The sequence below is a fragment of the Jaculus jaculus genome, chromosome 12 (genome assembly GCF_020740685.1).
Source record: "Jaculus jaculus isolate mJacJac1 chromosome 12, mJacJac1.mat.Y.cur, whole genome shotgun sequence".
Classification (NCBI taxonomy): domain Eukaryota; kingdom Metazoa; phylum Chordata; class Mammalia; order Rodentia; family Dipodidae; genus Jaculus; species Jaculus jaculus.
The window spans coordinates 111,092,071-111,117,746 of record NC_059113.1 but is presented as its reverse complement, the minus strand read 5'-3'; the positions used below and the strand labels follow the sequence as shown (position 1 = coordinate 111,117,746).

The 25,676-nt window shown below is 36.2% G+C and overlaps 1 protein-coding gene across 1 annotated transcript in view; it reads left to right on the top strand.

The window, feature by feature from the left end:
• Window positions 1–25,676, top strand: part of Dhx36 (DEAH-box helicase 36) — a 35,272-nt gene that overhangs the window by 4,723 nt on the left and 4,873 nt on the right. The window contains exons 3-22 of the mRNA XM_045131037.1: window positions 367–598; window positions 3,701–3,739; window positions 5,773–5,943; window positions 7,696–7,775; window positions 8,316–8,390; window positions 8,617–8,783; window positions 10,247–10,328; window positions 14,114–14,254; window positions 14,467–14,569; window positions 15,137–15,224; window positions 15,745–15,800; window positions 17,280–17,344; window positions 18,186–18,329; window positions 18,932–19,049; window positions 19,890–19,988; window positions 22,161–22,334; window positions 22,464–22,550; window positions 23,420–23,503; window positions 25,065–25,164; window positions 25,260–25,350. Of these exons, the coding sequence (XP_044986972.1) occupies window positions 367–598; window positions 3,701–3,739; window positions 5,773–5,943; window positions 7,696–7,775; window positions 8,316–8,390; window positions 8,617–8,783; window positions 10,247–10,328; window positions 14,114–14,254; window positions 14,467–14,569; window positions 15,137–15,224; window positions 15,745–15,800; window positions 17,280–17,344; window positions 18,186–18,329; window positions 18,932–19,049; window positions 19,890–19,988; window positions 22,161–22,334; window positions 22,464–22,550; window positions 23,420–23,503; window positions 25,065–25,164; window positions 25,260–25,350 (2,196 nt within the window). The remainder of the gene's footprint in view (window positions 1–366; window positions 599–3,700; window positions 3,740–5,772; window positions 5,944–7,695; window positions 7,776–8,315; window positions 8,391–8,616; window positions 8,784–10,246; window positions 10,329–14,113; window positions 14,255–14,466; window positions 14,570–15,136; window positions 15,225–15,744; window positions 15,801–17,279; window positions 17,345–18,185; window positions 18,330–18,931; window positions 19,050–19,889; window positions 19,989–22,160; window positions 22,335–22,463; window positions 22,551–23,419; window positions 23,504–25,064; window positions 25,165–25,259; window positions 25,351–25,676) is intronic.

Below are 25,676 nucleotides of genomic sequence, written 5' to 3'. Positions count from 1 at the left end.
GGAGCACAAGTTTGCACAAAGATAAATTGCTGCTGTTTTAGTAGAGGCTATATTATTTATGGGAAAAGCTACAAGTAGCTCAGGGACTGTGTAATTCTGTATCTTGTTTGTAGTTCAAAAGGATGGCAGGGAGAAAATGAAGTTGTAAAGTGAACCAAATTCAGGAAAAAAACAAAACACTAAATAAAAAAAAAAATCAATGGACGAATAACTATTAGGTTAACTTTAAGAATAACGATATTTTATAATAGCTTGTAGAGTATAGGATACATGCTTTCAGATTTGGCAGTTTTACAATATTAAATAATCCAGTGTTTGAGTTGCTCTTCATCTGACCCTTTTTCACTTTTTGTTTTGTTAAAATAGATATGGTACTGAAGTTTCTTCTGAGAAAAAAATAAACTCAGAGAAGAAACTTGACAACCAGGAAAAGAAACTGAACCAAGAGAAAAGGACATTTAGAATGAGAGACAAATCATATATTGACCGAGATTCTGAGTATCTGTTGCAAGAAAATGAACCAGATGTAGCCTTAGACCAACGATTATTAGAAGATTTACAAAGGAAAAAAACTGACCCTCGATATATAGAAATGCAGGTAATGAAAAGCAAAATGTGGGGGAATAGATTTGCCATTCTCATATTTGAGAGAAATGTAGTAATGTCTAAAGGTTAACTGCATGGTAGCCAATGAATGAATTCCTCAACAAGATAGCTTCTGTGGAAGGTTTTTTTTTTTGTGAGTAATACAGAGAAACAGTGGGAATGGAAATTAGGTGCAACTAGCATTTGAAAGGAAATTTTTGATAGATGCTAATGTCAGGGAAAGGAAAATTCACAAAGCTTTCTAGGCCAGGAGGTATCATAAGTGCCTAGGCAGTTAAAACTGTAAGAAGAATAGTTTCCTCCAGATAATTTGATTTGTCCTCTCCTTTTTTAGATGAGAAAATTTTTTCAAAGGTTATCTGATAAACATGAGTTCACCAACATTCTAAGTATGCACCTCTATGAAGGACTGTACTTCTCCCAAATTATTCAGTATTGGCTTTCCATGGTAGGCAAGATATACTAAGGCCTTCTTGGTGAAAAAAAATTATATGATTTGGGGTTGTTCCAGATACAGATGTAATGAAATATTCAAATTTATTCATACCTATATTTTTAGAGAAAACACAGTGTTCTGGGTCCATTTCTTATAAATACGTTTTGTTCTTTTTGCGAAAGACAGATTGTCATATCTGTGAAAAATAATCAGTCCACTGAATAAAAAGGTAAATTCCCTTATTAGAATCGATAAGCTAAGGTTGTCCAGGGGCTGAATTGTTTTAAGCTTTCAATGTCCATAAAGAACAATTTGAAGATGGAACAGAATTTTAGATGAATTAATTTTGCCTCTTAGCCAGGGAAGACACTTCAATGTCCATAAAGAACAACGTGATTTGAAGATGGAAAAGAGTTTTAGATGAATTAATTTTGCATCTTAGCAAGAGAAGACTCTAGCTCAGGCCGACCTGGACTTCATTATGCCTTCTCAGGGTGGCCTTGAACTCATGGTGATTCTCCTACCTCAGCCTCCAAGTGCTAGGATTAAAGGCATGCGCCACCACACCCGGCTCAAGACCTTCTTTTACATTTAGGAAAAGGGAAGTTGGTTTACTGGCCTTGTATGAAGGGCAAAGTGCAAATATGACTGAAGCTGGGTAATCTAGTTAAAGGAGAAATGTACAATATAGTCCTCTTCCTCAGTCACTTATAAACGCTTCATGTCTACTAAAATTTTGATGTACTTAAAAGTCAACATCTTAGTCTTAGTAGTATGCAGCATTTCTTCTTATAATTGATGTGCATACTTAATGGTATAGGGAGGATCTAATCGGTATAAATCCTAATACTTAAGATTGTTAATAGCTTTCATTTTTCTATACGGTAGTTGTCATTCTGTTTTATGAGGAATAACATGACATTCATTGTCCTTAGTTTATAAACTTATTATCTTCTATCTGGGTTATAGCCAGAACTAGAGAGTAGAAGGCTTGGCTATCTTGGGAGAGAATATTGGGGAATGCTTTCTGTTCAGTAGCATTTGCGTGCATTTTAGGCAAGGGAAATGTAGATAATTTTTGTTTGAAGTGCAATGCAATAGGTTGTACTTACATAGTAAGAGGTTTACATTTCATGATGTTATATATGTGTTTTTAAATAACGTTATAAAAATTTTCAAATACATTATAAGGAATATATAGCAGCATTTACGTTTCTTACACTAAAATTAGTTTATCATATTGGTTGTTATGTATAGTACTGTGAGAATGTTACATAGTAAATGTGGCAATATTATTCTAGATTACCTTGGACAGTTCCAATTTTATTTTTTCTTGTTTTTATTTTTCATATTAAGTTACTTGGGCATACTTTAAATTTTTTTTTTTTACTTTTATTTATTTGAGAGTGACAGAGAGAGAAAGAGGCAGATACAAAATGGGTGTGCCAGGGCCTCTAGCCACTGCAAACGAACTCCAGATGCGTGTACTTACATGATCCTGGGGAATAGAACCTTGAACCGAGGTCCTTAGGCTTCACAGGCAAGCGCTTAACCGCTAAGCCATCTTTCCAGCCCATACTTGGGCATACTTTTAATCCCAGTATTCAGGAGGCTGAGGTAGGATCACTGAGTTCCAGGTCAGCCTGGGCTTGAGTGAGACCCTGCCTCAAAAAGAAAAAAGAAAAATATTAAAAGTTATTTGCTTTTTCAATAAAGAGGACTTGTTAAAACTGGCTAATTTTTATATCACTCAAGATTTTTTTCCATGGTTAGGATGTACCAAGTTGAATGCAAACCACAGTACTCAGTGTTTATATGCAGTGTAGGTTTAGGGGTTTGTAAAATTGACAAGAACTAAATATAAGGCAAAGAATTAGTCACTTTTTAGCATTTTATTCATAATCCAACAAATTGTAAATTTGTCCAGAAGTTTGCATGTGCCACAGGCTGTTACTTTTCTATATGAAGGTTATCTTTGGTGTCTCATAGCAGCTATATAAGATAAAACCCCTAATGCTTTGGTGCCAAGTTTGAGTTGACAAAGTCTTGAAATGACTTTGGATATTAAGCTTGCTCTTATACCCAAAGTCAGGTACCTAAAAGAATCTTAGAATATGTTCTAGTACCTGCTTACTGCCTTAGTCCAGGATGTCTTGATGAGTAGAGAAAATAATGTTACAGAAGTCAGATCTAAGATGAACATGTAAAACAGAAATATAAAAAAGAGCTAATTTCTTTAAGTTGGTTATACTATTAGGTGATATGTCAGCTAGCATTTTCTAACTGAAGATTACACTGTTCTATTAAGTGTAATAGAGTTCTGGGTTTTTTTGTTGTTGTTGTTGTTGTTGTTGTTTTGGTTTTTCAAGGTAGGGTCTCACTCTAGCCCAGGCTGACCTGGAATTCATTATATAGTCCCAGGGTGGTCTTGAACTCACAGCAGTCCACCTACCTCTGCCTCCCGAGTGCTGGGATTAAAGGCGTGTGCCACCACACCCAGCTAGAGTTCTGTTTTTAAGTAGTGATATATTTCACACAGACTGTAAAATAATTTGTATTCTAGCAGTCTAGCATGTTTAACTTTGATGTATTCTCACTCCCATGATTATAACTTGATGCCATTTGTTTTTGAATCTTCAACCTTTTTTTTTTTTCCAGCGCTTCAGGGAAAAGCTGCCTTCATATGGAATGCAAAAGGTAAAATACTTTAAACAGTTTAGTTTGATTTGTATAGTATTTAACTACATTCTTTTAAAAGATGCAGTATATTGTGAAGAAATAATGGGCAGTGAATCTGTTGTAGGGAAGTCAGCATTATTTGAGTTGTTAAAGAGGAAAAGGATGGGTCATGGAACAGTGTTTTTGAAAGTTTTCTTATATTTATGTCCATTATTGAAATCATCATTGAAGTTTAAAAAACAGAATTTATGGGCTGGAGAGATGGCTTAGCAGTTAAAGCACTTGCATACAAGCCTAAGAACTGAGGCTTGAATACTAAAGCCAGATGTACAAGGTAGCACATGTCGGGAGTTCATTTGCATTGGGTAGAGAACCTGGTGTACCGCTCATTCATATCTCTAAATAACTAATAAAAATTTAAAATAGAATTTAAATATACATATATGTATATACACCCTCCCCTCTTTAGAAGACACTATATTTAGTTAAGGACCAAGTAGTTTCATTAAAATTGAACACTGCCAAAAGTAGTGTTGTGATAAATTTGTTAACATGGCATCACACAAGTTCCCTGCATGGAATTCATAGTCTTCTGTCTTCTCCCAACTTTGTTTTTCCCTGCCTTTTTTTGGGGGGGGGAGGGGGTTGGTTTTTTGAGGTAGGGTCTTGATGTAGGCTAACCTGAAATTCACTATGTAGTCTCAGGCTGCCCTTGAACTCACAATGATCCTCTTACCTTGGCCTCCCTAGTGCTAGGATTATAGGTGTGCTATACCTGGCTCCCTGTTTCATCTTTCAGAGCACTTATATCACTTTGTGTCTTTCCCTCTTGGTTCAGTATAAGTTCTTGAGCTCAGGATCTGTTTTGTTTATTCTGTATTTCTTATCTCAGAACCGTGCCTGATGTTAATACAGACATCCAGTAACTGTTGAATGAGTAAATTACAGTCTACTTCTCGGTGTAGTTGTCCCTCAGTATCTCTGGAGAATCAGTTCTAGGACATGGATATCAAAATTCTCACATGTTCATGTCCTTTATATAATATGTAGTATTTACAGATAGCCTTTACACATTCCCCTGTATACTTTAAATCCCCTCTAGGTTGCATAGGGTTCACCTAGTACAATGGAAATGGTGTAATGACTTGACCTACTGTACTGTATTGTTTAGAGATTTATGAGATGGTCAATGTGGATACAGTTGCTTCTTAACTCTTATCTGTGGTTGGTTAAATCCATAGATGTGATTTCTTAACTCCATCTGTGTTATTTCATAACTCCACCTGTGGTTGGTTAAATCCATAGATGTGATAATGGAAGGCCAAATATTTAGCAGATATGTTAGTGTTCAATCCTGAAACTTATGTATACATTGTGTTAGAATAGACAGTAAACTTTCTGCCTATTTTTTTAGAGAATTGGTACAGCCAGGGCCTCGACCACTGTAATCATACTCCAGATGCTTTCACCACCTAGTGGGCATGTGCAACCTTGCACTTGCCTCACCTTTGTGCATCTGGCTAACAAGGAATCTGAAGAGTTGAACACACGTCCTTTGGCTTCATAGGCAAGCGCTTAACCACTAAGCCATCTCTCCAGTCCAGTACAGACTTTTTAAGCATGAAGTTATAAAATAATACCCTTTCAAAATATTAAGATGTTGGTTTTGTTACTATGGTGAATATTAGTATTTAAAATTTTACTACATTTCAGTACAGCCGTGGTGTTGCCTTTAATCCCAGCACTTGGTGGGGGGCAGAGGTAGCAGGGACATGACTAATTTGAGGCCACCCTGAGACTCATAGTGAATTCCAGGTCAGCCTGAGCTAGAATGAAACCCTACCTCGAAAAACCAAAAAATAAAAATAAAATATTAGTATATGTCTAGATTATTATAGAGTTATTTCACAAATATGCAGTTTTCTAGATACCTGAGTTTTCCCATTTAATTATTTAAAACTGGTATTTATTTTATAATCTCATTGGGTAGAATTTTGATTAATATCTTTTCAGACTTTCATATGTGCTGTCCTGTTTTTCTTTTCAAATAGGAGTTGGTAGATTTAATCGATGCCCACCAGGTAACAGTAATAAGTGGGGAAACAGGCTGTGGGAAAACCACTCAAGTCACACAGTTCATTCTGGATAACTACATTGAAAGAGGAAAAGGATCTGCCTGCAGGATAGTTTGTACTCAGCCAAGGAGAATCAGCGCCATTTCAGTATGTATTCTTAACATTTTTCTCATTTTTATTTCCTTTAAATAATGTTGCTAAAACTTACTGGTTTAAAGTAATTCTAAATTAGCTTGGGATTTGTGACTTATAAGGCAAATACTTGGTTGGCAAAGACTTCATAGCAAAGAGAAAAGACTGGGCCTAAGTATAGCCAGACACAAAGTAGTGCATGGTTTTGGCCTTCTGTTTCTAGCAGCAGAAGATACTGGCATTCCTGTACATATTCATGTGTGCACTCACACATATACACATCTAAATAAATTTAAAAAGAGGTAAGAAACTGATACCTCTTTCACAGACATGTTTGTGAAATCAAAATGAATTAATAAATCACAGTAGGAATTTGGAAATGATCATTATATTTATAGAATTGACGACAAACTCCACATTATCTTCATTATGTGCTGAAAGTTTGGCCACTTGGTTTATTCAGCATTGTTTCCAATGATCTGGTTTTTGATGAACAGTGGTGAAAATGAGAAACCATATTTTGTTTTGTATGCAACATTTCTGTGGTCGGTGATATTTGAATGCATCTGCTCAGTAAAAGAAAGTTTCTCATAACGGTAAAGAAGACACTTCCAGATGTAACTTTTTTTGCACAAGTGGTCTAGTGTGGTGATCTGTAGTGAGATAAAACTTCCAGATGACCAGCCTAAGTAGTATTTACAAGAATGTGTTCTACAAGTGACATTTTTTGTATAGTTCTTGTTTGTAGCTTTTACATGACTTAAATATTAGTTATGTATTCTTTGAAGATATTAAGAGTTTCTTACAGCATTCAGTGAGTATAGTGAATTTATTTCCATATTTTTAGTTTTGTCTGTAAATATAAATTATGCAGGTTAGTACTTATTTTGTTTATGATGGTGTTAACACATTTTCTAAGTAACTTAATGCAAAATCTGGTTAGGCATTCACTGACAATTATTATAGCTGTATTTTTAGGCCTATACATTCTACATTTTAAGCTATATTACTGTGTTTGAGTTGAACTACAGTTTTCCCTATTGTTGTCAGTGACATCTTCTTTAAAAAAAATGCGTGAGATCACAGAATTATGAAAAATGTCATAACAGTTAGCTGTACTATTAACAGTAGGAAGATTGCTGGTGACTTTATATTGTATCCTTTTCCTTGATCTGCCTAAACTTGAATGTATAGATTATTGTAGATTAATCACTTGTGTTCTCGATGTGCTGATTGGGAAATTCTAATTCACAGGTATTTTAACTACCATCATTTTATGTTTGTTACCACTGTCTTGTCACAGGGTGACTGCTGAGTACCTTGAGTTATATAAGTCAGTATATTATAACAACATTTTACTTTTCTACAGTTTATATTTGCTAGTTATAGCTTTCAAAACAAACTAAAAAGCTAGAAATCTTACTCATTTTCTACCACAAAATAGTAACAGCAAAAGTAAGAAAAATGATCACTATGTAACTAATTTCAGTTTATAACTTTTACAAGTTTGGACTTTAGTTTCCAACTGTTTTAGAAAAGTAAAAAAGGCAGGAAATTAATGAAAATAGTGATGAGAGAATTTGGCCTTCCTGGTCTTTATAAAGTCTGCAGCTCTTAAGAGCACATGCAATTTAGAAACTTCAGAATGTAATAAAGTATCCTGGTTTTAGACTTATTGGGGAATCAACTGCATTTCAACCGTTCCAGCTTTTTGTGAATGTTGCAGGTCATTGTCCTATTTTTTCTCATTGTGTCTCTCCATTAAAGGTTGCAGAGAGAGTGGCTGCAGAAAGGGCAGAGTCTTGTGGCAGCGGTAACAGTACCGGATATCAAATTCGTCTCCAGAGGTAATGTTGACTTCTTGTATACAGGCAGATTTTAGTGAAACTTTGAATCAGATTTTCTCTCTTCTCTGTTTATTCTTGCCATTAGAATTAATATTTAAAAGAACTTTAGTATGAGTTGGTTTGCTACCATAAGGTCTTCTAACCCCTAAATTGCCTTCTAAAATGTGCTTATTTAAGGAGCATTGTTGCATTGATTGCTCATTACTCCCCTCATATGAGTTGGTATGCTGTACCTGCCCACACCTGATGGACTTTGCCTACTGATGTTGGTGTCCTTACTCCTTCATGTACTTCTGCCTCTTAATCCTTTCCTGGAACTCAAGTTTCTTTGATCTGTTTATATGAGCAGATTTTTTATTATGTCATAAGACTGAATATAATGTAAAATGAACTTATGTGCCATATTTTCTGTTACTTCATTATTGTGAGTGTTGTTACAACTAAAACATAAGTAGGAATATTTTCTCAAACTTACGTAGTTATTAGTAAATTATTAGAAAATAAAACTAAGAATTAGTAACTTATGTTTCTCATTCACAGTCGGTTGCCAAGGAAACAGGGTTCAATCTTATACTGTACAACAGGAATCATTCTTCAGTGGCTGCAGTCAGACTCGTGAGTATATTTCAGTCAAAGAGCTAGGTATAGAAGCTCATGCCTGTGATCCCAGCTCTTGGGAGGTTGTGGCAAGAGAATCATGCAGTCAGGATTATTTCAAGGCAGTCTGGGCTGTATGAATAATAATTTTTATGTAATTAAACATGATTATTAAATGCTAGTGGTTCAAAATGGCTCGTTTTAAGGTTCATACTGCATTACATATTTTGTGCTTCCATTTTAGGCATCTGTCCAGTGTTAGTCATATTGTACTTGATGAAATTCATGAAAGAAATCTACAGTCAGATGTTTTAATGACTGTTATTAAAGATCTTCTCAATTATCGTTCTGACCTGAAAGTAATACTGATGAGTGCAACATTGAATGCGGAGAAATTTTCAGAATACTTTGGTGAGTACAGTTTGGTAGCTATTTTAGAAATCCCTGCATTTCTTTTTAAGAAAACCAATACAGTAGTAGATATAATTTAAATGATGGCTTGTTATTTTATTTGTTTTAATACTCTATATAGCTCTAGTTTCCTGGATTCAATAATTGGACTGGTTTTTTAAATGGTGGCATCATTTCTTTCCCACTTGAAGACAGGTAGTTTCTTGGTTGGTGCTGTGACTAGGCAATGAGGTGACATTGAAGCATACAATAGATTTGAAAAATGTTATGACCTCTCAGTGCATGTGTGCATCTTATCTGGTTTTTATGTGCTGTCACAGGTTAGATTGGCAGTTTGCTAATAAGTGGTGACCATGTACTGGAACACAAATGTGCCAGATAGTATTTGGCAAGTTGTCTTCATTCATTCTTGTAAAGTATTGTGAAGTAAACCTATTACTTCTGTTTTTAGAAATGACAAAGAATCTCAGAGCTGCTAAATAACTTAACCAAGATTGCATAAATTAATAGGAGGGGAATATAGCTTTGACTGTCTGGCAAAGTATATTCTTTTTAAATGTACTGCTGTCTTTCCTGCTTATAACTGCAAAGAAGGGAAAGGGGAAGAAATTAAAATGTTATATAAGTATATTTAATTTTAGTTTCAGCATTTCAAAACTCCTTTAAATGCATTCTAATTAATTCTTACAGCATTATGAATTTTTGGAGGGACAGGTATTATGTCCCTGTAGTTTGTTTTTCTTGTTTTGATTTTCAAGGTAGGCTTTCACTCTAGCCCAGCTGACATGGAATTTCACTGTGTAAGTCTCTGGGTGGCCATGAACTCCTGGTTCTGCATCCTGAATGCTGGGATCAAAGGTGTGCGCTACCATGCCTGGACCTTGTCCTTGTGTTTTTAAAGACACCTAAAGCTAGTAAGATGAGAAACTTGCTCAGGATATAGAAGAAATGCAGAGCAGTGAAAGTAGCTCAAGTATTTTATCCTCAGTGCTGTCTTGGCATTTGTTTTATGGATTATTTTGCCTTTAGGAAATGAAAACAACATTTCAAGAACAGCACTAGTGTGGTTTTTATGTTTTTCAGTAGTAGCATTTTAATACTTGATTAAGTTTGACTTTCCTAATCTCTCCCCCAGATTCTGGGTGCCTCAAGTGGTAATGCTTGTGGTCTAGCTTTTAGTGAATCTTGCACTAGAGATGGTGCCGTCTTTGGTAATAATGAAGAAAAATAGATTTCTAGTAGAACTATAGGAGGTGTGTATAGTTTGGTAGAAGTAAAACAACTCTTAAGGCTAGACTTGCTTTTCACTGGTTAGTTTGGGAAAGATGGAGGGTGCATACAGGACTGCTCTCAAGCTAAGTGAAGACTACGGTTCAGGACTGCTGTCTGCTGTTCACAGTATGCTGTACCTTATTTTGAACAGTGTGCACACTCTTATGCTTCTGTTTTGTCTGTCATGATAGGTAACTGCCCGATGATACATATACCTGGCTTTACTTTTCCAGTTGTGGAATATCTTTTGGAAGATATAATTGAAAAAATAAGGTAACCATTAATAAATAAAATAAATGTGAAAATAACGATTACCTTTTCCATGTCAAACTTCAGTCTCAGAAACTCATTGTTGACTTCCTTCAAAAGCATTTTTCCATGAGTCACAGATTGCTAAATGTGGCTGTACATTAAAATTACCTGCAGATTTAAAAATCGAGATAGCACATTCATACTCCATATTTTAATTATATTACAGTGTGTTTTTAGTATCTGGGAAACACTATCCTTAAGAGATCCCTGGGCAGCGAGGCTTGGGAATCTCTGTCTTCAGTACTTGGACCACTTGTTTCTCCTGCCTTGTATTTATTCTCCTTAAGATTTTCCCTGCTAAAGCTCTTATTCTTGCCCCAGCTTATTATGTGTTTCTTAAGTCTTCCTGTCTGTTTTCATGATCATAGAGCTATCTTTTCAGATCTCTTTAGCACTGGGGCTTTGAGATTGAAGCTCTTCACCTCTATACATGAGAATTTGATCCATTCTCTGTCCCACAAACAAAGTAAAACCAAACAGTATCTTGCCAGTGTCTTATGATAACTAATATTTACTTCCACCTAATTTATTAAATTAAAAATCATCTCATTTAAGCAGTGTGTATTGGAATATGCCAGCTGCTTCATGTGTTGAGTAGCCAAGTTATCCCGTCATTCTGTATTACTCCCTGGCACCTTCAGTCTTTAAGAGCTTTACCCTTTATGCCTTCTTCTTGTGCTAATGGTTCTGACTTGTTCTCTTTTACTGGTCCGATTGCCTTAGTTTTACAGTCTTCAGTTTTGCAACTGCTGCTGTATTTTTTTCCTAAAGAATCTGATGGTATGAGCTTTCTCCCCATTTGCACATAAAATGTCTTTGAGAAAGTGTTTAACAGCTTTTATTGATTTGGTATGTTCTGTGCCGCAGTTCCTCAGTGCTCTTTGTACCAGAGCTTCTCAATAGTATGTTCTACAAATAGAGCACCTCAGTGGTATTTTCTGTTGCTTTGGACCACAGTACCTCAATATTATGTTCTGTGCAGGAGTGCCTCTGGGGTATGTCCTGTACCGGAGTACCTCAGTGGTAGCAGCCTTCTTTGGTGAAATAAACAAAAATATATATATACAAAAGTCTGGGATAGCATAGGCCACAAAGTCCATTTCATGCCCTCAGTCATCCATTGTTATATATTCTATAGTTTGTCCTTGCTAAATGTAGCTTTCCATAATAGGCCGGCAGGGTCCTTCATGACTTTCTGCTTTTGCATGTACTTTTCTCAGATTTCATTTGCCACCTTCTCTGTCTTTGGATCTGTAAACTTTTAGTGAAGAAGTATCCCAATTTCCTTGGCTATGCTACTATTATAACACCTGGCTGCCTTTATATTTGCCTATTGTACTAGATTTCAGATTTCTTAAGGCAGAGAATTTTGTCTTACTTGTCATTGTGACTGGTACCTAGCACAGTGCCTATAGTAAACACCTAAGTAAATAAATATACATATAGAAACACTGCTTTCTATTTGAAGACTCAGCTCACTTGTTAGATAAAAAAATCAGAAACTAATAGTGGGAAAATGCCTTTTTTTTACTTAGAATTCACCAAAATTTTACCTAAGCCTTTATATAATATTTGTGTTGTTTTTATTTGTAGTTTGCAGTGCTAAATTGTGAGTGTAAAAGAAAGACAGTGTATACCCTTTGAATTTTTATCACACTAAAATGATTTATAGGCTATTATATATAAAGTCTGTGGGAAGTAGAATGTGAGATTTTTCACGATGGTAGGCTGCTGAGAAAATAGTGAAAATCAATGAGAAGAAGGGTAAAGTCTTAAAAAGGATGGACTGGGTTAAAAGTGAAAGAGACAGTATAGAATGGTCTTCGTGCTTTGGTTTTATAGTCAGTTACCATAAATGTTATATGCTCTCACTTTCATTGTTTTTCATATGTTCTTTTTTCTCATAACACTTTGAGCAGTTACTTTGCAAAAGGATAATGGGCTTGACAGTTTTAACACTAAAGTTTGGTGGACCACTAATCTTAATTTCACACTGAGGAATTGCCTTAGAATTCCTGGAAGGCAGGGAGGTGCAGGGAACTGCAGGAAAGTACTCTTTTGCAGTGAAAAGAAGGCATCTATGCAGCTGCCATCCAGTAACCAGCCTTACAGGGGAATTGAAGAAAATTTGGTCCTTTCATCATATGTTCCTAGCTGTCTTCTTCCTATATACTAGGGAACTAGGAGGAAAGCAAACCCTAATAGCTACATCAAAAGTTGGGCATAGGTTCTGCCTTAGCACTGGGGGGTACCTGAGGGGTTGTTGAAGGGTACTTGTATATTTTGAAATTTCTGGGAACCAACTGTGGGTCAATCCTTCTGACCAGGACCAATCTCTGTCTCAGGTTGCCCTACCTCAAGTTGGTGCCTCTATATGTATCGAAGACTTAGGGGAACTCTGGTCACAGGTACTGAATAGGGAAGGGTTTTTCACTTTTTGGTGTCTACTATCTATAAGGCACTGTGCTTTATTTGATTGTTTTTAAAGACAGCTTCATGCCAGTTCTGGAAACGATGTTAATTATTCAAGAAAATTAAAGGACGGAAGTTCAGTACCTTGTGCAAGATTAGACAGCTTGGTCAGTGGCAGAGCCAGGATAGCGGTTCCATTTAATTCCAGAAGTCCTGTTCCACTCATATAGATGCTGTCCTCTGAACTTGGATAGCCTTTGGGGTTGATGTGTAGGTTCATTTTTCCTTTGTCTTTCCTCACCCTCTGCTTCTCAAAACTCATAATTTAAGGGAATTTTTAGACATAAGTATTCTCTGTGTAACCAGCAGTCATACTGTGTAACCATAACATTCATCTTAAATGCTAATTCTGGATCTGTCATTTGCTGTAACTGACCTGAGAATGACATATGTAGAGTTCTCTAGCATTGCTGTGATCACTAATTAAAATTCTTATATTGAGAGAGACCTGGATCCAATGAAAAGTGACAGCATTTTGTAATCTGTATGTTATATAAACACTCCAGGGATTATGTGCAGTTATATCTTGAAAACTTTTGAGTCTTTTTACTAGGTAGCCATTAACTGGTACTTTGCACCTTCTGTTAATTTTTTCTTTAAGACTTAAGATTTGAGATAAAAGTTACACTAATGTTATGTACTGTGATTGTCAAAGGTGGTTTAGCCTCACTGGGGTGTACAAATCATGAGTTGCAAGAGCATATATAAGTTTATTTTGTGTGACAATGACACATCCTGTCATCTACAAAGTTCAAGCTTGAGAATCATGCAGTTTATTGATGTTGTGTTAGGCTGAATTCATAGCTATACAGGGCTTCATGTGGCCCTTGGTTGGATCCCTTGAGAGGATTATTTATGTACTTGAGTAGAGAAGAATATTTTTTTAAAAGTTTTTTATTTATTCGCAAGTGGAGAGGGAGAGAGATAAAATGAGACAGAGGGAATAGATCCACCAAGGCCTCTGGCCACTGCAAATGAGCTCCAGATGATTCACCACTTTGTCTGTCTAGCTTTACATGGATACTGGGAATTCAGACCTGTGGCATCAGACTTTTAAACAAGTACTTTTAACCCTTGAACCATCTCTCCAGCCTGGAGAAGAATTTTTATCTAAGATACCACGCTACATACTTACTAATGAACACTTAATAAGTTGGTATTTTGTCCAGCATTCAGTGGAAAGTGTAGAGAAAATATTGTTTAGATTCTGGTTTTAATAATATTTCACAGTGTTTCAAAAGAGTGAAGATATTTAAGAGTCTTTTTTATTTTAGATATGTTCCTGAACAAAAAGAGCATAGGTCCCAGTTTAAGAGGGGCTTCATGCAAGGACATGTAAACAGGCAAGAAAAAGAAGAAAAGGAAGCAATCTATAAAGAACGCTGGCCAGATTATGTAAAGGATCTGCGAAGAAGGTGCATGTCGTGAGAAAGTGAGAATGACTAGACAATGCAGGGTTGTCCTGTTGGCTGTCTGCATACTTGCAAGTGTATTTCATTCCAGCTAAACCTTATGACAATGTGGTTTTGATTTTTCTCTAACAGCACATTGAATTAGTTTTAATTTTATAGCCAGTTAAGCCACAGGACTATTAAGTAATTCATGACTGTATATATAATTTTGGTAGGTATTCTGCAAGTACTGTAGATGTTTTGGAAATGATGGACGATGATAAAGTTGACCTGAACTTGATTGCTGCCCTTATCCGATACATAGTTTTGGAAGAAGAGGTTAGTTATTCTTTCTTTCTTTTTCTTTAAGTATTTAAGAAACATGTTTGTAACATTATTGATGGTCCAAAGCCATGGAAAATAAAATTTTTGTAAATTCTTTGAGGATATGGATTGTGAAAGAAATGTTTTTATTTTTATTTAAGAGAGAGAGAAAGAGGCAAGTAGAGAGAGAAAATGGGTCCTGTAGCCACTGCAGACAAATTCCAGGCCCATGCACTACCTTGTATATCTGGCTTACATGGCTACTAAGGAATCAAACCTGGGTGCTTGGGCTTAACAGGCAAGCACCTTCACTGCTAAGCCATCTCTAGCCCCAGGAATTGTTTTTGACAGTAGAGATAGTCTCAGAATTGCAACATATTTAGGCACTAATGGACTTAAAAATAAGAATAGCCTAATAATGTTTCCAGATGGTAAGTCTCTGTTTTCAAAGTTGATTTGTATTCTTTTAGATACAAACCAAAATTACCCAGAGCTAGTGGGGTTTTAATGAAGAGTGTGCATGGAATTTTTCATACTTTTGCTGATATGATACTTTATAATAGTTATTTCTCTTACATATAGGATGGTGCAATACTGGTCTTTCTACCAGGCTGGGACAATATCAGCACATTACATGACCTCTTAACCTCACAAGTGATGTTTAAATCAGGTATGGTGTAAATGTATTTTATTGTAATTCCAAGAGTGATACTTAAGTCATGTGATTTGAAGATGTTATTTTCTTGGGATTATATCAGAGTAGGATTGTGGTGATCTAAGTCTAGGTTGGGCTTATATTTTTACGGGAAAAGTGGATCTTCTTTGAAAGTTCTGGGTAACTAATGAAAAGGGTAGGTATCAAGTGAAGCTTTTGTTTAGTTGTATAAAGATGATGTTTTGTCCCTTTTATTGAGTTTAATTAATGGTAAGGATGGAACTTAATGACTTTCTATGTATGTAATTTGGAAAGATTATGCCTAACTTTGAGGCTTAAGAATGTGGGACAGTGCTTCTCAGTAAAAGTGAAGTAAAATGTCAACAGGCACACTCAAAATATTTTTTTTCAAAAAGTTGTGTAGGTAGAGAAACTAAGAACTGTGTAACTCACCTGAATTCATTGTTCATGCCTATTTGATGGTTTTGTGTGTGTGTGTATCACTTTATCTGAAAGTTAATTTTTTAATTTTCAGATAAGTTTCTCATTATACCATTACATTCACTGATGCCTACAGTAAACCAGACACAGGTATGTTGTTAAATTTGACTTTGGTCTTTCAAATTGAGATAAGCTTTAAAGACTACTGATTATATCTTTACACTTTTAAAAAAATATTTAAGGAGCATTTACAAATAGTAATCCATTTAGAAAACACTTAGCTGAAACCTTTGCAAACGAGTTTTTGTATAGTTATATACAAACTTAACTCACAGAGAATAACCCAACAGTTAGATTAGTTTTGTCAACATTACGGAAAAGTTTAAAAGAATAGGTTTCACAATTAGCTTGTTTTGATGTCCTAAATTGAAAAAGGTATATGAATGCCACTGAAAATAACTCAGCCTAGAAATTAGTGATATAGGCATAATGTAACTTGACATTTGGTATTTTGATTATCACAGGCTTTGCAGGCAAGTGCCTTAACTGCTAAGCCATCTCTCCAGCCCTTTCTTCCTTTCTTGTTTGCTATTGGGATTTAGCATAAGACATAGCCAGTGCTGGGTGTGGTGATGTATCCCTTTAATTCTAGCACTTGATGGAAGGCTGAGGTAGAAGAGTCACCATGAGTTGGAGGCCAGTCGGAGCTAGAGTTAGTTCCAGGTCAGCCTGGGCTAGAGTGAGGCACTGCTTTTAAAGACTCAGGCAGTTAAGCTAGACAGGAGGGAAGATGGGCTTTCACTTCCAAAGACTTGGTGGAAGGGCATCTAGTGTAGAAGTAGTCTATCTTTGACCCCTGACCCAGTAGATGATGGAGACTATGTGATGACCAATTAGTTACTATCAGTCAAGGGATAAATATGTTCATTGAGGTATTATGTATGTACTGCCTTCACTGGTACTGGTACTTCTCATCTTCCTTACACCTTGGTGGCATTGCTGTGGATAGTTTTATTAGATTTGGCATTTGAATGGGATATAAAGATACCTCTGTGTGTGTGTGTGTGTGTGTGTGTGTGTGTGTCTCCTCCCTCCCCCCTCTCTCCCTTTCCCCCTCCCTCCCCGTCCTTCCCTCCTTCCTTTCCTCCTCCCCTCCCCCCTCTCTCTCTATATAAAATATATATGTATGTCTAATTTATTTGAGAGAATATGGGCATGCCAAGCCCTTCAGCCACTGCAAGTGAAATCCAGATGCATGTGCCACCTTGTGCATCTGGCTTTACCTGGGTACTGGGGAATCAAACCTGGACCAGGCTTTGCAACAAACACCTTTAATCACTAAGCCATCTCTCCAGCCTCTGAAGGGGATTATTTAATGCTAGTCAAATCTCAAGCTACTGTATGTGGTACAAAAATGTGATATCTGTGGAAGGTAATTTACCAAGAGACTTTGATAATACTGAAAGTATGCATACTTTACATGTATATCTGCAAATAAGGTGCATTTATCAGTAAGTAATACTTAATAATGCTTAAAATGTACAAAGTGTCCAAAGAAATATTTAATTGTACAAATAATATATCAGAAATTAATATATTTTTGGGTTCTTGATGTATTTCTTCTTCCAGGTATTTAAAAAAACTCCTCCTGGTGTTCGGAAAATAGTAATTGCTACCAACATTGCAGAGACAAGGTAAAAACAACTTTTAACTGTCACCTTTGATTAAAATGTTTTGAGCCCATACATTATTAGCTTTATCATTTATTTTTCTTATAAGATATTTGTAGTTTCTTTAGAATTTTTTCTGGTCGTGGTAGTAAATAATAAATATATAAATTTTTTTTCGAGGACTGGTCTATGGTTTGAGGTCTTTCATCAAAGTAACCTAAGTAATTTGTTGATTTGTTTTCAGATCATGAGAATGGCCATAAGATGATTATTCTGTAATTAGTTACATAAGCTTTAAAATTTCTTACGTTTACTTGGTGGTACTAGTATATGTATATGGTTCAGTCACTAAAACATTATTTCATGCAAGCTGCTGCTGAAGCATGGCTGTCTAGGGATCATAGAGCTAGCTATAAGAAGGCAATGGGAGCTGGGCATGGTGGCACATGCCTTTAGTCCCAGCAGTTGGGAGGCAGAAGTAGGAAGATTGCTACAAGTTCAAGGCCACCTTGAGACTACAAAGTGAATTCCAGGTCAGCCTGGGCTAGAGTGAGACCCTACCTTGAAAAACCAAAAAAGAAAGAAAAGACAAGCTAGTAGAAATGCTAAGAAGTTTGGCTCTGGACAAATAAGATAGCATGTGATCTACAGTATTGACATTTGTTGCCACTATAAGTCCATAGACTGCTTATCATTAAGTCTTGATCTCTGAAATACTGGGAAATGTGAGAAAAAATAGTGAAAATTTGGAGTTGCTAGTATCTTCTTCATAAAATCAACCAAAAACATCCATCTATAACCTTAAGTATAGGTTAAAAGTGGTTTTTACTGTGTGGTTAATGTTTTATATCTCTTTTCCAAATAGTATCACCATAGATGATGTCGTTTATGTGATAGACGGAGGAAAAATTAAAGAGACACATTTTGACACACAGAACAACATCAGTACAATGTCTGCTGAGTGGGTTAGTCAAGCCAATGCCAAACAGAGGAAAGGCAGAGCTGGAAGGTATGGCAGAAACTTTGTCCAAAGCTTTAAGAACATGGAAAAAAATGAGCAGCAAATTAGGTTGCTCTGATTTAAAAATAATATTGAGTGACCATAGATAGTGTTTTGAACATAGAGCATATTTTTTTAGGCTATCACTGTTTTTTCTCATTTCTTAGCATAGTGAATAATGGATTTCATTTTCACATTTGTGTATATATGTGAGTGTGTATACTTTGTTCCTTTTGTCCACACTGCCTCTTACCTCCCTCATTGTTCTTCTGTCTTCCCCCCAACTGGACCCTTCTTATTTCTTATAACACAATCCATTAGTCTCCCTTTATCTTCAGACTTCTTTCTGCCCTCTCGTCCCCTTTCTACTTTTTTTCATGCTATCTATCTATTCACCTGTCATCTCCTTAGTTGCGTAGGTATATATTTAGATCTAAATTCATCATATGAGAGAATATGTGATACTTGGCTTTCTGAGTCTGGCTTATTGAACATAATAATCCTTAGTTCCATCCATTCCCCTGCTGCTGGTTCCATCACTTCATTTTGCCCTTCCTGTATTTTCCTAGTTCTAAAAAATAATTGATAATGTGCTTGTCTTTTTTTCTTAGAGTCCAACCTGGCCATTGCTATCACCTGTATAATGGTCTCAGAGCAAGTCTTTTAGATGACTATCAACTACCAGAAATTTTGAGAACTCCTTTGGAAGAACTTTGTTTGCAAATAAAGGTACATTCGTTGGGTGAATTACAAAAACTACGTAGAAGTTGTTAATGTCATTTCACCATCTTTTCTGGAAGAAAGTACCATATTGATTTACATGAGAAATTGTTACACTAAGCCTGTTTTACTTTTGTGATGAAACTAAACTTCTTTCAGATGTGTATTCCAATATTTTTTTAAGTAAGACATTTACTTTATTTATTTGTTTGTTTGTTGGTTGGTTTATGAGTGACTGACAAAGACCCAGATACAGAATGGGCACTCCAGCCACTGCAAATGAGCTCCAGATGCATGCGCATTTCAACATTTTTAATGTATAATACCCTGGAACCAGGATACTGGTACTTGAGTAGCACCTCTACCTGGAAACTAGTTCTATTTCATTGGCAGATTATTTAAATTTCTAAAACACTTATCTGTCTCATAATACTCAATAAATATTTGCCACTCAATTTATAATATGCCCTTAGCCTACTGACTGGTTGGGATTTCAGGCCTATACCATCTGACCTGGCTAGTTCTTGTTACCATATCTTAGAATGTTATCCCCTGTTGTAGACGGCATGTCATTTCTTTGACATTGTATATTTTGACATTCGTAGATGTGTTTTGAAGTTAATCAGTTTTGTTGAGGTTTTAAACCCATTGCTTTTCTTAGTGATAGACTTGCTGTTAGAAAGTAAAATATTGTCTTTAAAACATGTTTTTATCATATTAATCATTTTTACAAAATAGTAATCTTGATAAGTTTTGTAAGTTTGATATGCTTTGCCAGAAACCAACACACACAGGACTAAATTTTTATGTCCATATGATATACGTTTCATTATATTTGTCTCTTCACAGATTTTAAAGCTCGGTGGGATTGCTTATTTTCTAAGTAGATTAATGGATCCACCATCAAATGAAGCAGTACTGCTCTCCATAAAACACCTGATGGAACTGGTAAAAGAAAAAAAAAATTTTTTTTTTTTTTTAATTCTTAAGTGTTGGTGCATGTAGACCAGCTAGTTAGAAGCTTCACTTACTGCAAAGTAGCCCCATCAGTGTACTGCAGTAGAGTTGATTGGCTGACGGGTTTCCAGCTTACTGTGTGATATATATGATAGTCACTAGAAAGTTACTAAATGATATTTTCTTGAGTTCTTTGTAAGATCAGGTCTTTGTACACGTTTTCATTTTTCATTGCAGGCCTGATTTAAAATTACATGAAACCTTCAAAAAAAAATTTTTTAGTAGTATGTATTCTTGAACAGGTAATCTTTCTAGTTACCATGTTTTTGGTCAGCCCCAAGTAATTTAATGATAGTTGTAACAGTTACTTTCTTGTTGCTAGGATACAATATTCACCCAGAAGCAGCTTAAGCAAGGAAAGGGGTTTTTGTTTTGTTTTGGTTTGGTTTTTGATTTTTCAAGGTAGGGTCTCACTCTAGCTCAGGCTGACCTGGAATTTACTATGTAGTGTCAAGGTCGCCTCGAACTCATGGTGATCCTCCTATTTCTGCATCCCCAGTTCTGGGATTAAAGGCTTGAACCACCACTCCTGGCTTGAAAGGGTTTACTTTTGAGTTTCAGAAACACGTCCACATTGTGGCAGGGAAAGCAGCACAGGATCAGGAGGCTGACATTACATCCTCACATTAACATAGAGGAAATAGAAAGCAATGAACACTACTTCCTCCTTTTCATTCAGTCCAGGATCCCAGCCCATGGAATGCTGTGGCCAACACTTAGGGTCCATCTGAATCTTACCTCGAAAATTCCTGACTGATTCCTAGAGATTTGTTTCCATGGGAATTTAAAATCTTGTCCACAGGACATTCAGAGATTTGCCATCACAATATTGTAGACATTTTATTAAGATAACTCTTAAGTCTTTTTTGTGAAGTAATGCAAACAGGTATCTTTGCTCCATGATGCTCTATAATAATCCTTGAGCTGTCATATTTTTATTGTACTTATGTTTTTTTTATTGTTCTTCTTATGTTTTGAAAAACTAATTTTGTTTTCAGTTACCACAGACTATGTCTTGACCCAGAATAAGAACAGAGGTTTAAGAAACTGTTGGGCACTATAGTGTACAGGTATATGTGGTGATTTAAATTGTGAATTAATTTACAAATTCAGTGTTATACTCACACATCTTAAAGTCAGTGGTGCACTTACGTACCATACTAGACAGTAAGAATGCTTCAAGTCCTATTGGTTAGTGCTGGATTAGAGGGTGCCAGAGACATGCTGTGTTCATTCTATAGGCTCCTAGGATCCATGGAGATAACTTTTGACCTTTTCTCAAATTGATAGGATTAGTGGGATTCTTTTTGTGGGCTGGAGAGATGGCTTAGTGGTTAAGTGCTTGCCTGTGAAGCCTAAGGACCCAGTTCGAGGCTCGATTCCCCAGGACCCCACATTAGCCAGATGCACAAGGGGGCGCATGCATCTGGAGTTTGTTTGCAGTGGCTGGAGGCCCTGGCACGCCCATTCTCTCCCTCCCTCCCCCACCCCTCCTTCTCTCTCTCTGTCTCTCTCTCTCTCTCTCTGCCTCTTTCTCTGTCTGTCACTCTTAAATAAATAAATAAAAATAAACAAAAAATGTAAAAAAAAAAATCTCACTGGGTATGGTGGTGTATACATTTAATCCCAGCACCCAGGAGGCAGAGATAGGAGGATCACCGTGAGTTCAAGGCCACACTGGGACTATGTTGTGAATTCCAGGTCAGCTTGGGCAAGAGGACCTTACCTAGGGGGGAAAAAAATGTTAGGGCCTTTTGGCTTAAAAGCATGAATAGTAGCCTGTTATTTTTTTATTTTTATTTTTTTATTTTTTTTTGTTCATTTTTTTAATTATTTATTTGAGAGCAACAGAGAGAAAGAGGCAGATAGAGAGAGAAAATGGGCACACCAGGGCTTCCAGCCACTGCAAACGAACTCCAGATGCATGCTCCCCCTTGTGCATCTGGCTAACGTGGGTCCTGGGGAATCGAGCCTCAAACCAGGGTCCTTTGGCTTCACAGGCAAGCGCTTAACAGCCCACCTGTTATTTTTTTAAAGCAAACTAAAAATGCTTTACGTGGAATGCCTTACCAGGCATATTTAAAAATCAAACTGTCTTTACAGAATGCTTTGGATAAGCAAGAAGAGTTGACACCTTTGGGAGTCCACTTGGCCCGGTTACCTGTGGAGCCACACATTGGAAAGATGATTCTGTTTGGAGCTTTGTTCTGTTGCTTAGACCCAGTGCTCACCATAGCCGCCAGCCTCAGCTTCAAAGACCCCTTCGTCATCCCACTGGTAAGGAAGACACAGATAAACATGAGGCAAAATTTGTAGGTGCCTGAAGTAGTTGTAGCTTAGGACATTTTCCTTAGCTTTTAACGGAATATTCATCTTCATTGTGCTATAGCTGTCTGTCTGTTTTAGGGAAAAGAAAAGATTGCAGATGCAAGGAGAAAGGAATTGGCAAAGGAAACTAGAAGTGATCATCTGACAGTTGTGAATGCATTTGAGGTAAAATATATATATTTGTTCTCTTGACTGGTTTGTAGTAGTTTATTCAGGTGAACAATTACTACTGGAACATTAACATATTTATTGTTTTGCATCTATATTATAGGTATCTGGACTAAATATCTGAGACTAGGTAAAATTAGGTGGATGTAAAAAAATTTTTTTCTGTTTTTGCAGTAACTCATTATCTTTATCCTTTTGAGGAAAAGGCTTGTGTTTCAGTAAGAATGAAATACAAATATCTAGGCTTTTTTTAAATTTTTGTCTTACCTTTATAGAAGTTTTTACATAGCAAGTTACTCTTATCTTCAGTGACAACATTTTGATGAACTATCATAATCATGTACATTTTTCAGGGTTTTTTGTTTTGTTTCTGAAAGTCAGGCTTATCTGAAGGTAAATGCCTATTGTAAACCTTTGGTGTGTAGTGCCTTTTTGTTGTAACTCTAGTTGCTGTTTTGAATGGCATTACTATGGAAAAGCTTATTTGTATTTACTTTGAGCCTTATTCATTCTGTCTCCTTTTTCTTTCTGTAGCTAAGAAAAACATGAAATTGAGAATATTTAGCAGCATTAAAATTTTTTTACTAGTGTTGTCTTTGTAAGTGATATTATATACAGTGATTGCATTTGTGTCTGTTAGTATAAAACTATAAAATGTCACTTTTTAAAAACCCAGATCATAAAGTGTTTATGGTTTCATAGTTTATAAGTTTCAGCATTCCTTGAAGTTTTACAAATTATGTAGAAGTAAAGATGGAAATAACTAGGTAATCTGTATTTCTCATAAAATAAAGTTGGAAAACTACTAAACAGCCTTTGCTATAGAGAACAGTAAAAATATACTTCTCCATTTCTTTGTGTGATAGGGCTGGGAAGAAGCTAAGCGACGTGGTTTCAGAAGTGAAAAGGACTATTGCTGGGAATATTTTCTCTCTTTAAACACATTGCAGGTAACACTGAATATTTGGTTGTAATTAGTGTATGTACAAGATGATGTATGTATCCCATTTTGTACAAAAATATGTCTGTAGTAAGATGTTAAGTATATACTACATTTATTTACATATCAGCCAAGAATTTAGTGTATCTAAGCAAAAAGTCCCAGTCATTAGCAGAGTTAAGTGCTTGCTGTATGCAGGTCTGAAGACCAGAGTTTGTATTCCCAGAATACACACAGAGTTGCACTTGTCTGTAAGCCCAGTGCACCCACAGCAATGGGAGATGGACAGGAGATTGCTAAAGCTTATGGGCCAAATTAGTCTGACTTTGCCCAGTGGCAAAATAACAAAAGACCCTGTTGCAAACAAGATGGAAGGAGGGACAAGCACCTTGAGATTGTCTTCGGACTTCCACATGCAGACCATGGTGTGTACAAGCCCCATAAATGCACACAAATAATAAATGCATAAGTAAAATTGATCTATAATTAAATTGTTTTCTAAAAACAACCTTTTTTTGAGACGTGGTCTTGTATAACCCAAGCTGGCTTAGAACTCTCAGTCCTTTTGTCTCAGCCTCTCAAGTGCTAGAATTACAATGATGCATGCCTGGCTAAAAAAAAATAGTTTTAAAAACTGCTGTCAGGTTGCAGAGATGGCTTAGCTGTTAAGGCATTTACCTGCGAAGCCTAAGGACTTAGGGTCAGTTCACCAATACCCATGTGAGATGCATAAGGTGGCACATGCATCTGGAGTTCGCTTTCCATGGCTAGAGGCCCTAGCATGCCCACTCTCTTAATCTGCCTGCCCCTCCTTCTCTCCCTCCCTCTTTCTCAAATAATTGAATAAACTTTAAATAAAAACTGATGTTGTGCTGGAGGGATGGCTTAATGGTTAAGGCTTTTGCCTGCAAAGCCAAAGGACCCTGGTTTGATTCCCCAAGACCCACATTAGCCAGATGCACGGGGCGGGGGCAGGGGGGAAGCGGAGCACACATGGAGTTCATTTGCAGTGGCTGGAGGCCCTGGTACACCCATTCATTCTCTCCCTCTTTCTCTGCCAAATAAATAAATAAAAATAAAATACTTTAAAAAAACTTATGTCATTGTTGAAGATTTGAGAGGGAAGTTTCATAATTAGCACTTTTCCTTGAATGCTTTATACCAAGTTACACATCATTTTGATTCAACAGTTTCTGTTTAAAAAAAAAAAAGTTTATGTGCCAATGTGTAAGCAATAGTTAATGCTGGTACAAGAAATGTAGATATTTGGGTAGGGGCTGGGTTTTGTTATGAATAGTAATTTATTTTAGACTTGCAGGCCATCTATATTTCAGACATATCTCTCTGCCATAACAGCATCAAACAACCACAGATAATATATAGACACATAAATATGGCTGTAATCCTGAAATGTTTTGTGTTCAAAGAATGTGACTTTGTTGTTTGCTGACCCTCTGTACAAATGTCCTCATAAAGCAGAAAAGCTTAAAGCTAGATAGGACCTACATGTATGCTTCCTGAGGCTGTGTGTGACACATGCTCTAGATCTGTTTGTTACTATTGCTCCCTAGATGCTACATAACATGAAGGGACAGTTTGCTGAGCATCTTCTTGGAGCTGGATTTGTAAGCAGTAGAAATCCTAAAGATCCAAAGTCTAATATAAATTCAGGTAAGGTAGAAAACACAGTGTAAGTAAATAACTTGCCATTGTTCATTATCTCAGTATTTTACGTTTTTTAAATCAAATCTTTGCACTCCCAATAGATAATGAGAAGATAATTAAAGCTGTCATCTGTGCTGGCTTATACCCAAAAGTTGCTAAAATTCGGCTAAATGTGGGTAAAAAAAGGAAAATGTAAGCATTGAAGATTATTATAGGTTACTTGCAATTCCATCCTTAAACTTTGAAAATCCTGTATCATAATAATTGTAAATTTGTTCTTAACTCTATTTGGCCATATTCCTCTTGAATTTTAATTATTTAGTTGCATGTTAACTCTTTAGCATAAGCATTTGTCTCTCAAAACACAGTTTTGTAGTCACCTGGCAGATCTCCTATTTATTATAATGTTATTAAAATATGATAACTAGTATAAATATTAAGAAAACCAGTAAAGGAGTAACTGAGGAATTAGTGACATGGCTTGGCTGGTAAGAGCACTTACCATGCAAGATTGAGGA